Source organism: Orbicella franksi, chromosome 6 (assembly GCF_964199315.1).
Source record: "Orbicella franksi chromosome 6, jaOrbFran1.1, whole genome shotgun sequence".
NCBI lineage: Eukaryota > Metazoa > Cnidaria > Anthozoa > Scleractinia > Merulinidae > Orbicella > Orbicella franksi.
Window position 1 is genome coordinate 26,001,243 of NC_138150.1, and position 13,807 is coordinate 26,015,049.

General features: G+C 40.7%; 1 protein-coding gene across 1 annotated transcript; it reads right to left on the reverse strand.

Moving 5' to 3' along the window:
* Nucleotides 1-423: 423 nt before the first annotated feature.
* Nucleotides 424-13,759, reverse strand: LOC145489419 (uncharacterized). The gene is made up of 6 exons (XM_081468391.1): nt 13,548-13,759; nt 6,379-6,447; nt 6,239-6,274; nt 4,330-4,404; nt 3,244-3,338; nt 424-2,537 (listed from the first exon to the last, which is right to left on the reverse strand). The coding sequence occupies exons 1-6, from the start codon at nt 13,617-13,619 to the stop codon at nt 1,673-1,675; spliced, it is 1,212 nt and encodes a 403-aa protein (XP_081324517.1). The 5' UTR covers nt 13,620-13,759; the 3' UTR covers nt 424-1,672.
* Nucleotides 13,760-13,807: the final 48 nt, after the last annotated feature.

The window sequence follows — 13,807 nt, forward strand, 5'->3', positions numbered from 1 at the left end:
CCAAAACAATGTAACGGCAGCCATGTTGGTGTACCAAACCAATCCTGTGGGAGTTGAACTCTTTTCTTATGTAAACAATTCCTTTTGTTCCAATAAATTTGCATGGTTGTTGGCCACCTAAGTGAAAACGTTCTATAATAGACGAACTCGGCTAACGTGTTGATATCCTTGCTACTTAATTCAGACCAAGTGATGATTCATTTTGGAGATTACAATTGTGTAATTTAATTGCCGCACACAACTGATTGCATGGGAATATGTACAAATAGAACAATTGCAACCCCTCCAGTGAATCATCGCATGACCTGAATTGGGTGGCAATCCTGACGATGTAAACCGGCACGTTAGCCGAGTCGCTTCATTCAAAGGTTCGCTGCTTTCGGAATTTGCAAGCAACCACAATTTTTTTATTACTACTTTCGTAATTTCACGGTAACAAATTTTATTGGTTTGGAAAAAATAGCAAACATACTTAAAACAGTATCTTTATTGCCGTCAACAATAAAATAGTTTACTTCAATTCATGAAAATCTACAATCATTATATATTCCAAAAATATACAAAATAGCTTGACAAAATACTCTGTATCTATTCCAGGAAATCTACAATCAGTACAAAGTCCAATAACATGAAGATCAAAATATATTTTTACTAATATATACAAACAAAAGTTAGAAAAAATAGAAAAAAAGTACATGTCGTTCAAGTTAAATATCAAAATATTGCTTTATAGGTAAAATCACAAATATATCCCTTTTCTCTTCAGCTATGTGCTTAAATACGGACTCTGAAATACCTCATGACAATATTTAACGCGCTACAAATACTACTTCTTATAACAAAGGCTATTTTGGTCAATGATCAATACGAAAATTCGTATAGGGCAGCGGTTGACTACAAAATGATCAGTACAGTCATGCGCGCCGCACCGTTGTTTTTGATCACCTTTTTGACAGCTTGGTAATGGTTTTCGTTTGAGTTGACTAATCAGAATCTTGTAAATACGAGGGAAGACTGTATCCATGGCAACTTTGTAATTCCCGTCAGGGCGTGTCGCTGTGTCGATGCCGCCTCTCTCATTTCTCATATTTTGATTGTTGACATCAAACGGAGCTCATCACAAGGAACCTCAAAAATAAATCAAACAGCTAGCGAATTACCAACATGTACTTCACCTCTCCGTTTTAGAGACAGTCATGTACATTAAAATGAGCCAGTTAAATGCTAAGGAGTTAACTGTACGTACGAACTAGGGTATTTTTACCCACTATGGTACGTTATAGTGGTGTTCTAGTCTCAGAGTACTTAATAACGACATTTCTAGACACTGTTATAAAACGATAATCTACGTCATAACACCTGTCTAATTGAAACAAAGCAAACAACACAATGGAGCAATTAGAATTCGACGTAGTATCGCGCAACCCGCGTTAAGCGCGGGAAACACGCGAAAGCCAAGTGACGACGATTAGTTGCTGCTGCTGATTGGCTAAGAACACTGCATGACCGCTCTGACTGGTTAAAGCCATTGCATAAGTTCTCTTTCATGCCTGGGCACTGTGCTAAGTGTAAATAACTTTGTATTTCTAGCTCTGTCTCTTTCTACAAAGAGAAAATATAAACTGGAACAAAACGTGAAGTTCTGCGATTAACTAAACTCTTCTACACGGTTCTATTCTTCTTCCGCTTCAGTCGAATCAAGCTTTTGTAAAAACTCCTTCAGCTGTTGCATCGCAGAAACAGTTTGATCTGGGAAGTTTTCCTCTTCTAAATTCTTTCCATTTGTTTGCTCAGTTTCCTCTTCCACAAGCTTGGTTTCTTCTAAAAATCGCTTTATCTCTTCGATAGCAAACGATTCTTCAATCTTGGGAGGCAAAGGAGGGGCGCTTTCCTCGGGGTCAGACACGGGAGAAGGCTCATCACCACATTCTGGGTTCTCCGATATGATTGAGAGACCTCGTACTGATTGCTTTTGCTTCCTGTTGATGTTCGGTAAGCTGTAAAGGTCGGAGACGACATCAGGTGGTTTCTCCTTTTCGTCTTCTCCGGTTCGCATCTGTTGGCTTGTCTGTGGATTACCGCCCGGTTCTTGAACCAAAGAATAAATATCTCTAGTGTCTTCTTCAACTTTGGGAGAACTTTCATACAGATCTGCGCTTTCCGCCGTTTCTTGCGCGTTCTCAGGTGTGGTCTTCGGGGGTGAGCTTGTCTTTTTTGCAGATTGAGCCATTTCATAGGTGGGTGGCGCAGATTTCGATGGTGGTCTCGCTCCAACTAGCTCGTACATTGCAGCATCACTTCCATCTTTTGTTGTCCTCGGCAACGTCGAGGTGACGACCCCTGGGGCACCAACCAAACTGTACATTTCTCCCGGGTCTTGAGTGGGTTGCGCTGGAGACTTCACACCACCGGGTGGACCAACAGATGAATACAGATCGTCGGGTAAATCGCCCTCGTCGAAGCTTTGATCAGAACTCATACTTCGAGTTGGCCGGGTCCTGACCTCTTCGTATTGAAAGTCGGTGGAACTTAGCGAACTGCAATCACGCAACAGAGAAACATTTTTATCATTACATGACTGATTGTCTAAACCGTGGATGAAACCAATTTAGTTTAATGTGGTCATCCAAATAAAAGTGTTGTTAAACAATAGTGCCATATGTTACTGGTTATTCTGTTAATAAGGAGGCAGCGTGGCCGAGTGGTTTAGGGCGCTGTTGTTGTAATCCGGAGGTCCCGGGTTCAAGGCCACCACCCTGCCACTAGCGGGATTTGTTTCTCGGTAGTCCCGAGTTCAAATCCTCGGTCCCGCTTTGTAAATAGCCAACTGGTCTGCCTCCTGTCAGTTGGGATTTTTAACTATGTTACGTTTATTTGAAATATTTGTTTCCTTTGTTACAGTGGCATGCCTGTAAACTAGCCAAGCTTAGTGCTTGTATAGCTAAGTGCATGACCAATATAGATAAGATTTACATTTTTTTAACATTTTTTTCTAAATTTGAACTCTGAGGATGAAACCCAAGTGTGTGACCATTCAAATGAAAGCTACTGAGCACTATTTTCAAGTAGTACTGTTTATTATGTTGTGCGAGGTGGTACTAACCCATAACACTAGATTGTGATCATTCAAGTTATAGAAAGCTATTGACTAATAATATCTGGTTCTACTGAGTACTGTTTGTCATTCAATATTTTCTAACAGTTTCCATTCAGATTATTGATGATGTCTTCAGTCTTTCTTACCTCGCCTCGCTTCTACGCCTCTCAAAGGATTTCAGTTGCATCGCTTGTCTCAACACACTCACCCAGTCTGTGAGTAACTCAGGACTAGGAGCAGACTGAAAAGTCATAAAAAATCCCACCTCAGTATATGTAATTCATCTACACTGAGAACTTTCCTGAAATGTTTTCGGCTTCGAATTATAAAACTGCACGATCCATTTTTTCACTTTCACTACTTTTCGTGACATAAACATCCATTTCCCACTCTCGTCGTGTTCCCATTACAAATCTGGCAGGTTCTAATGTCGTTAACTATTCACTGAACGGCGACAGGAGATCCGAGTGCGCTCGCATTCCCTCTAAAAGAAAAGTTAGTCTAGACTTTTGCCTTAAAAATTACCTACACCTGTCGGCTACATGTAAAACAATTACATTACTCGCCCTCGTTTTCTATGAGGGACAGTCAACTCGCCTAAACTTCGACTGCCTGCCCACAGAGACGCTGGGTTCTTTTGAACTCGACGGCGTCAAGAGGCTTTCTTCGCCTCGTGGGGTCCCTTATCCTCTTCTTATCTGCTGTAGGCTCACGTACAGAGAGAAATTCTTGGGTTATCTTCGAAAACATTTTAGAGTGAATTATTTAATTTCAAGCTTGGAAGTGATTTAGTCGCCTCATTGTAGAACCAATTTCTAATACCGCGGCTGTGTGGCAAAGAATTGCATGGCAATTTGCACGCGCGCCGCTACACTTTTCCATGGAATAAAACTGTGACCTGCGATTATTGTGGACAGGTACGATGCTTCTGGTGTTTCTGTTTTTTTTTTTTCTTTTTTTTTCCAGATTGCCAAATATCTGACAAAACCTGTTTTAGACTATGGTACAGTTTATTTTCTCGGATCGCAAAGCCTTCTGCAAACCCTCTACTCCCTTTCTCGATAACTGTTTTTTTTTTTTTTTTCCGCCAGGCGTTCCACTGGAATCTCAAAAACCTGGAATGCACCTTAGCTCACTTTGTCGCAGCTAGGTTCCATACATCTTGGGTGTGCTATTGTGTTCACACAGTTATACCTCTTACTTGTTACCTTACTGTTTATATCAGAACTTACAAATGTGTACGTCCTATTCTTGGTAAGAATCTGGAAGCCATTGTTCACCATTTTCACGGGATTAACTGCCTTGACCTTGGAAAAGTAAAAACATAGAAAGACCAGGATATTCTTAGTAAATAAGCCTAACTCACTAATTAAGCTCGATTTTATATTTATGACAACTACGATTGCATAATAAAATGCTAATTCTCTTTACTAAACCCCTTAAATTTCTCTCGATTTCAGTTCTAAGAATTTGGTGGTATGTAAACAATGGCCTCTATGTAACACGAAAATATGTTCGGATATTTGTCTGCGGGCATTATCTGTTCCGAGAAGCGAACAGTTTCTCGAGAACGTAGCTCGAGGAAAACTGTGAGCTTCGAGCAACAGATAATGTTCAAGGACAAATATCCGAACATATTTTTGCGCCAAATGGAGGCTATTTAACAATTATTCCATGAAACCGCGTTGGATATGAAGTGATAAATAACCAACGAGCGCGTAGCGCGAGTTGGTTATGATCACTTCATATCCAACAAGGTCGAATGGAATAATTGTTTTAGTATATTCTTAATCGGGTTTTTGCCGCCGATTTTTATTTCAACAATTTTACAGAGCGGAAAATTTTTAAACTTGGCGCACTGTTTTCCATATAAGGTAAAACTCCGACTAATGGCTCATAGTCGGAGTTTTTGAGCCAATCAGAGAGCTAGAAATGCAATAGTCGGAGCTGAGAATATACTAATATGTTTATATCCTTCAGATATTTTTCGCAACACTCGCAGTTTTGAAAAATGGTGAATATCACTCCGATATTCCCCAGTTTTAGCTGGGGCATAATCAATCACGTGACGTGTTTAGACCAATGGCGCGCGAGCGAAAATATTTGATGGATTATAAATCAATGTAACATTCACACATTGACGTTTGTCTTGATTCTCATAAGTTGGCGGCTTATTTAATGCAGGTATTGTAAAGAAAAAAGATCTTCCGCGCTCTTGAGAAGCAAAAAAGAAGTATATGCCCTCTTTTACAACGCCCAAACAAAATGCACATCACAAAATGGTCCCGCGGGAAACCCGGGTTCAATCGCTTATTCGGCTTTACCTGTAGATTTACAGGGCTTCACGCAGCCTACAGGAAGGGAAAATGTAATGAACGGTAATGGTACATTTGTCGGTTTGAATGAAATCACAGCCGCAACTAGCGGGACCATCCCTTGATAAGCAGAACAAGGTATCCTCCTTCAAAAGTCTCCACACGATCACAGAGGTTTTGCAACGACTTTAAAAAAAGCTTGTGCCGCTTTGGTCTTGCGTTTTAAGTTCTGTTATTGGTTACTAATGTAACCAATTATAAGTTGGGCCACTAGACGCTTTCCGCACTCGACACCAGTTACGAGGCGTTACTATACATAGCAGAGCGCCCTCTGAACTGTTTTGTGTTATATCTAACAATTAACAGTTAGACTGATACCATGAGCCCGAGTTGTCTATGTAGGAGAAAACGGTTATGGTTTATTTATTCTCGACTGAACTTGTTCCGATTATAGCAGAGCTCATAAGGAACCCTCGCGCTCATTTGGGCACTGTAGGTTCCCTACGCTGCGCTCTTGCGTGCCCAAGGCCAAAGGCGCACAAGTGGAGCCCCATGCCTACGAAAATTTCGTTGTCAAGTGATTGTCCGTTCGGCGTATGTACGTACGTATCCGTGCGCTATTCACACTACGCGTTCGCGAGCTGAACTTAATTGTACCAGGAGCCATACCTAAAATAATAAGAGAGAGTAGTGTAGCTAGCTAGGGGCCTGAACATGGTACCATCAACTAAATTCAGAGTTCACTTGAAGGGCTAAATAAATTAGCGTGCTGCACCGCTTCTAGGTTAGGTTAAATCTATATGTTAGCGTAGTTAACATAATTCACCTCGCTAAAATTGATAGTTCCAAGATAATTCTCTTCCTGCAAAGAAGAAACAAACAGCGTAAGATTACGGATTCTTTTTTCAAGGTCTGATTCTCAGAACTCTTTCTCGAGTGAAGATCGAGGTTATATTATGCTCTTACCGTTTTCTCAGCTGCTTTAAAATATGTTAAATCCTGTCCGTCTAGGGTGAACCATCTTTTCCTAAAGCCCTATAACAATAATAAGAAAGCTCTAAACAACCGATCGATCTTTTCGGTTGATTGAAAATCTAAGTGTAATTAAATTAGTCAGATCGTTCAAAGAGGGTCTATCAAACCGCCATATTTTGTTCCTTCGAAACCGCAGACCGCTTTAGCTCTCTCCTAAAAACCGAAACCGCCCTACTAGTAGGACGATCCTCATCATAGCCGATCTTTAACAGTAAGTAACAAATTCTTTACGTTATGTTAGCTTAATAAGCGTGTATCGATCTCCTCGCAAAGACCACAAGATCTCGACAACAGATCACATTGACTTCTAGACATAAATGCAATCTTTTGTTAAGGGAAAAGCTTCAAGCAAGATAAAGTTGCCGCTCAGAGCTCTGAGCTTCTTAACTCTGTTTGAATGACCGCCACAAAAACTCGCAAAAACTCAAAATGATATGATTTTCCGCAACCGTGCGAATAGAGAGCATGACGTTACGTCATATGGCAAACGGCAAAAATGAAACATCAGTTGCCGTCTGTCTTCAGCTGTCTATACAGTAGAGTGAAAATATTTGTATTCGCGGTGAATAGTAGGAGACATCTATCTATTTTTGTGTGATGATTTAGTTAGGATTAGAAGAAAAGAACACAAATTCAGAGGTAATAGAGAGATTAAGCATGACGTTTACAGCAAACGGCAAACGGCAAACGGCAAAAATGAAACTTTTGCCGTCTCTCTTCAGCTGTGTGTACAGTAGAGTGAAGTTATTTGTATTTGCAATGAATGGTAGGAGACGTTATTCCATGTTTGTGTGCTTTATTTACGGTTAGAAGAAAAGAACTCAAAATCAGAAGTTACCTTTGCCGTTTGCCGTTAACGTCATGCTTAACCTCTCCAATCTTTGCCGTTTGCCGTCTGCTATAAACGTCATGCTTAAACTCTCTAAATTCTCCGTAAACCACCAGATAAATGTCACCACTTGAGGGTACTTTACTGTCTTAGTTAAAAACTACATGTATGAAATAGCATTAGAGAACAAAATGTGTCATTTTAATTTATAAATCTTTGTTGAAGTATTCTTAAAAAACTCCCGGGGGGTGGTCCAAGAGAAATTGAGTGGGGGTGTGCGGCCCGCTTCCCAAAACCCTTACCCTATTTATGACCTGACCAAAAATTTGATACCCTATTTATGACCCGATCCTAAATCAATTACCCTGTTTCAGACCTGCCTTATACTTAGTTGCCGAGTTCAGACTGATTTTAAAGGCATCGTGAAGGGCTTTTGTTGATCGATCTTATCGATATCATGATGATGAAAAAGTAGCTTTTTCTAAAAAACATACTCAATTCAAGACTAGAGTGCGAAAACCATGCCCTATTTATGGCCAAAATGGCTAAAATCGGTACCCATTTATGACCAAAAGGCTGAAAAACCATACCCGTTAGGACCACACATACCTATATGGTCCATATAGGGGACTACCCCTGGGATTCTGGAGTCCCCCCCCGGCCAAGAATTAGCCTTAAGGCAGGGGATTGCTGGCGAGAGAAGTGGGAAATATGTACACATCACTGAAAGGGAGGTGAGTAGGTAAAAAAACTGGATACAACAGCATCTGCAAAACTTGTGAAAGAGACTAAAATTGCAAGTGAGGCCCCTGTAGACTTCTGGTGGGGGGAAATGTGTTGGTGTCATGGTTAGTGTGCTAGTTGACTCCAGATTGAGCGATCCAGGTTCGAGCCCTGGTTGGAAGCATCATGTTGTGTTCTTAGGCAAGACACTTGACTCTCACAGTACCTATTCACCACCCAGGTGTATAAATGGGTACTGGTGAACTTGATGCTGGGGATTAACCCTGCAATGGACTAACATGCCATCCCGGGGGGAGTAGAATACTCCTGGTCGCTTCATGCTACAGAAACCAGGACTGATGGGCCACTAACACAATGGCTAGTATGCAGACTTTACCTTTACTATCTCTGGGGGGTACTCCCACATATAACCTATATGGGAATGAATTGAGCAAGACACTATACTCTCACAATGTCTCTCTCCACCCAGGTCTATAAATGGGTACTGGCAAACTTGATGCTGGGGGTATAATAACCCTGTGATGGAGGCCAGTACAAAACGTGGAGCCCTCAATCTGGACCCCCTACTGGACCCCTACTGGACCCCCTTCTGGAACCCCATTTGGACCCCCATCTGAACCCCCATCTGGACTCCCATCTGGAATCCGTATTTTTCCTTCCAGAAAATACGGGCTCCTGATTTAAATAATTAAACTTAGAACATAACACAATGAAGTGTATTTAATCAGTGAGCAAGATGTGAAGAAATTAATGAATTCACGTAGCGTTGTGTCTAGAATAATATAATGGTTGTGGCCACACTATGAGAGTTAACTGGGTTATTTCTAATTGATCAATTATGATTAACAGGGTTACTGAAAAATCGTGAGTGGCCCCTATTTTTGGCAGTTCATTGAACTTAAACCAGGTTAACAGTTACCATGGAAATTACTTGAAGAACAATAGTTTTTTAACCGAGTTAGGTCAACTTTAAACTTCCTTTCTGCTTGGTGCAACCCAGGTTAGTGGTCTCTTATCAGTGCCGTGCAGTGGCTTTTTCGTGAAATGTGTCAGTCATCACAGTCTGTATGTGAGATGTTGTTTACTGTGGTGCAAACAAGTGCATAATCTTGTACTGAACATAGCTAGTGGTAACAACAGTTTGAAACAGTTGTATTACTGGAGCGGATTTCTAGTTTTTTCTTATATGTGTCAGCTATACCATATCAGTCAAATTTGCAAGGAACCTTCACACTCGAACCATGGCAGCTCTCACTCAGAACAGGAAGCACTCATTCACCTTAGAAGGAGAAATTTCAATCGACCTTCACAAAGAACACAAGAGTACGTCAAAGGGAAGTGGCAGTTCATTAATTGCAAGAAATACAGACGAATGAATGAATTCGTGAACAATTTTAAATGAAGTGCATTTTCCAAACATATTACAGCTGTGGACAGAGAACGTTTCACAGTTTCTAGATGTCATAATTCACGCTTCTCTATTGATGAAGATGCTCTGAAGCAAATGTTTCTTTTTGTCATAAATGAAAGATTATGCAAAGTTCTTAGTGAAAAGACTTGCTGTTCATTTTCGGAGATGCTGTCTATAAAAGCCTGGCTATAAAAGTCATGCATAGTAGGATTCCAGTCAAATTCAAGGACCATTCATTCGACGGCAGTGGAGAACACTGACGTCCACACAAAATCAACACCATGGTTGAAAGAACTCACAAAAAAAAACCATTCAAAAGAACTGCCTGGAAATTCGTGTATAGTGCACATGAGAAGGAATAGAGACTGCCTTTGCCATGAATGTAAAGAAACTGAAGGACACGAAAACAAAGAAAAAGAATCAAGAAAATAAAAGACTGTAGTAATGTTCTCAAAGTCTGTCGTTTTGTTGGTTTATCCACATCATGACATCAATTGAGTTCACCCACTTCACAACCTATTTCAATGCAGCCACTCATAAAATATAACACTGTTGTTTCATCATAGCTAACCTTTAACTGAGTTAAGTTATTTGGGAATTTTAACCAGGTTTCTAAAAAATAAACTCAGTTAACTGTGGCTGCAGCCATCATATTATTCACAACGCTGCGTGAATTCATTATTTCTTCACATTTTGCCCACTGATTAAATAGAGCCTGTATTTTCGGGAAGAAAAAATAGGGGGTCCAGAAGGGGGTCTGGTGAAGGGGCTCCAGAAGGGATCCAGATGGGGGTCCAGAAGGGGGTCCAAATAAGGGGTCCAGACAGGGTTCAGAAGGGGGTCCAGAAGGGGCTCCAGAAGGGGCTCCAGAAGGGGTCCAGATGGGTCCAAAAGGAGGTCCAGTAGGGGGTCCAGATTGAGGGGTCCATGTTTCATACCGACCCATGTGATGGACTAGCAGTAGCATCCCCACTGGAAGGAGTTAAGAAATTAACTCCTGGTCACTTCAATTACTACAGAGACTGCGACAAGCTCTGGCCTGATGGGCCACTTGGCTCGCATACAGACTTTCAAATGCAAAATATATCACGTTCTTGATGTGCATTAAAATAAAATAAGCAGCTAAATGAAAGGGGGACATTGGGGTTTGTGGTATTGCAGTATTGGACAATTTTTCTTCCAGAATTTCAGTAATTTTAATCTTGAACTGCAGTATTGCGGTATTCTCCCAACCTGCGGGATGCGGTCTTTTCACAATTTGGACTATTAGAAATTATATCTTCCATAAGACCTCAAACGTTTCATGATCCTTTTCAGTGTCTGATTAGACATTCCCAATGAAACTTTGCTCTCATGGTAACAGAAAACTGCAATTCCTTGTGTTGCAATCAGAGGAGGGTATCAGTTATTTTTTGTTAATTATTAGCCACGCCAAGTCACGTCAATGGATGTCACTTAATTACTTTGATTAAGCTGTCTAAATCGAAAATTAACTCCATTAACAAATTCTTAATTGTTATTTCCCTGTTATTGTGCTCTAAATTTAACATACAGAGTATCCATAGGCATACGAGCTGGGGAGGCCAGCGGGGCTGCAGCCCTCCATTTGTGGAAATTGGGTGATTCCAGAAAATATCCATACCCTACCATGGGCAGCATGAACATTTTAACCCCACCTTGCCTATGGAAATTCCAAAATGCTCAATCCCCCATGCCCTCCGAATTCCAGAATCGTTAACCCCTCCTCTCCCCTTCCCTCCACTCTGGAATTTCTGATTTTTTCGGACTCTTTGGAATCCCTCTTTGACTGCCTAAAACTTCCACAAAACGGGAAAAGTATGCTTTTTCCCCCTCCAAGAAAATTCTGCTCACAATTTTTGGTCAAGCAAACAAGCAACTCACGTTTGTTAACATTTGATAAAGTACACCATAGCTATCCCCTGAGGGGGGGGGGGGGCACTGCCATATATTGGCTATATAGGTATGTGCCGCTGTGAAGGGTATGGTTTTCAAGCAGTTTACTCTAGGATAGGGTATATAAATCAGAGCGTTTGGGTCTAGAATAGGGTATCATTTTTCACAAAACTGACTGGTTGGTTGAAGATTTTATCTAGAGTAAGGAAACCAGAAATTGCCACTCAAAAATATAGAAAAATAAAATCGGCAAGTTTAAATTTACACAAATCAGCCTCAACAGTGTCAATAGATGGGGGGATTTGGGGAGTTTACTCTAGTATAGGTTAGCAAAATTCAGCTGAACTAGCTCTGGTATAGGCTAAGGGTTCCAGGGTCACAGCGGCGCATCCCCACCCGGAAATTTCCAAAGTACCCCCCCTGGGAGCGTTCCCTTCTAAGTGTTATCTGTAAGTTGCTTACCACCAAATAAAACTTTTTATTTTCTGTTCATTAGCTTCATATTTTCAGGAGAGTAGATCATATTGATTACCAGTGGAAGACAAAAGCAAAATTCACTACAGTATGTGTCATCACCTGCCATATTGAAAATTGCATTCATTGAGTAACTGCTGACCACTAGTAATTCAGCCTACAAATCTGTCAGGTGTTCCATTTAGAAATGGCAGACTGGTGCAAGTTTTTCTCACACAACAAGATCATCGATTGACAAATTTAGATTGGAAAGAAACACAGACTTGTTTTATATTTTATTAATCTATCGACTAATTCATCAACTTTAAGGCCTCTTCAATCTGGAACTCCCCACGCAAACCATCTGCTCACTTTTCTACGTCATCGCTAACACCTGCCTGATTTATTTTTATCCTGCTTCCTCGGTTTTTTTTTTAAATTGTGCTTTACTATGATTTGCAAAGTGGAAAAGTTATCAGATCAGCATTTTCAAGCAAAGCTTTTCCCATCTTTCCGTTCTGGAAATTCAGGGTTGACTACCCCCACCCCCATGTGTTTGGAATTCCAAACTACATTACCCCCCACCATGTCTTCAGAATTCCAGTCCAAGTAACCCCCCCCCCCCCCCTCTCCCTCTGAATTCCAAGATGCCACCCATGGTAATTTGGTATGGATATTTTCTGGTATCACCCATTATGAGATTTTTCAGGCAAAACGCTAATGATTAGGGCAACAACACTTGAGAGAGAACATTACAAAATAATGCTGTTGGTGTGATTTCCAAAACTCGTAAATAAAGTTTCTGCAGTTAGTTAGTTTTTTAGAACTTTTTCTTTTAATAAGTTTTATATTTTCTTAGATTGAGACAGTTCATAGAGGTCATAGCCCCTCACCCCCCACCCCCCATCCCCCACAAAGCACGAAAGTGCCCCTACACCTATGAAAGTACATATACGTAGTAGTTTCGGTATGACACCAAAGTTATTACTCGGTATTGAAGTAATGGGGTATTTAATAATATAATTTATAATTTATAGTTCTAATAATTTGGCGATTTCGTTGCGAAGTTGCAGTGTTTGCCGATTTTTTTCTGCGGTATAGCTGTGTTCAGAACCCACCAATGTCCTCTGTAAATGACCATAATCTGCAGAACGTCGATCAAGCGGAAGTTAACAAGGTGCATGGTAACGTTGACGTTCCTGTCAAGTGCCGACATAAAACGTTGTTTTCGGTTGGTCTTAATTAAGTTACCATTTAATCCATAAGAGACCACAAAGTTAAGTGATCAAGGGAAGGACTAGAAAAACAAAATTTAAATATGATCTCCTCAATGCGCGTTTCAGTCGAGTGCTTCATCAAAGTATTGCTTCAGCGAACTTTTCAAATATGCTTTCTCAAGATACCATTTACAGCATATCCAGGCTATATTAGAACTCAAGCCGTTCCCGATCAACAGTTTAGAATCAAACATCTTACGCAAATTATCTTCCAGAGAGATTTTCAGGGCGTGATAATCAAATCAACAACCTTGATCCGAACTCCTGCTGATCTTTCGATCGACAATTCACGCGACATTGTAGCTAATTGTTGTTCGTTCGATTGTTCTCGGAGACGGAGATCAAAGATGTAGCAGCGTGGATTCATTTGATGTGTTCTCCTTTACAATACGAAAAACATTTGGGGTGACATGAGATGGCAGATCAATGCATCTTAATATGTTATTAAACTTCCAAACGTCAAAACACCCACCTCGAAGAACCTCTTGCCATGCTTGTCGAGAACTCCTTCGAAGTGAAGTCGCGTTTCTCCCGTGTTGGACATAATGTTAGCCGCTTTTGTCGTCCACGTCTACGTCACTTCGAATTTGGATGCTGCTGCAATCAAATTATTTGCATCTTTTTCCAAAACTTCTCATGTAGACTTCTTGACCCGGAACTACTTGTACACTTGCGTGCATACTGGCATAATTTACAAGTCTTTTATTTCCGGAGTATTCCGAAGTATTACGA

Coding starts and splice junctions, on each gene's coding strand:
- LOC145489419 (XM_081468391.1), bottom strand. CDS start 13,619: ATGTCCAACACGGGAGAAACGCGACTTCACTTCGAAGGAGTTCTCGAC. Junction 6,448..13,547: donor ATGGCAAGAGGTTCTTCGAG/GTGGGTGTTTTG, acceptor TTATTGTTATAG/GGCTTTAGGAAAAGATGGTT. Junction 6,275..6,378: donor TTAAAGCAGCTGAGAAAACG/GTAAGAGCATAA, acceptor TCTTCTTTGCAG/GAAGAGAATTATCTTGGAAC.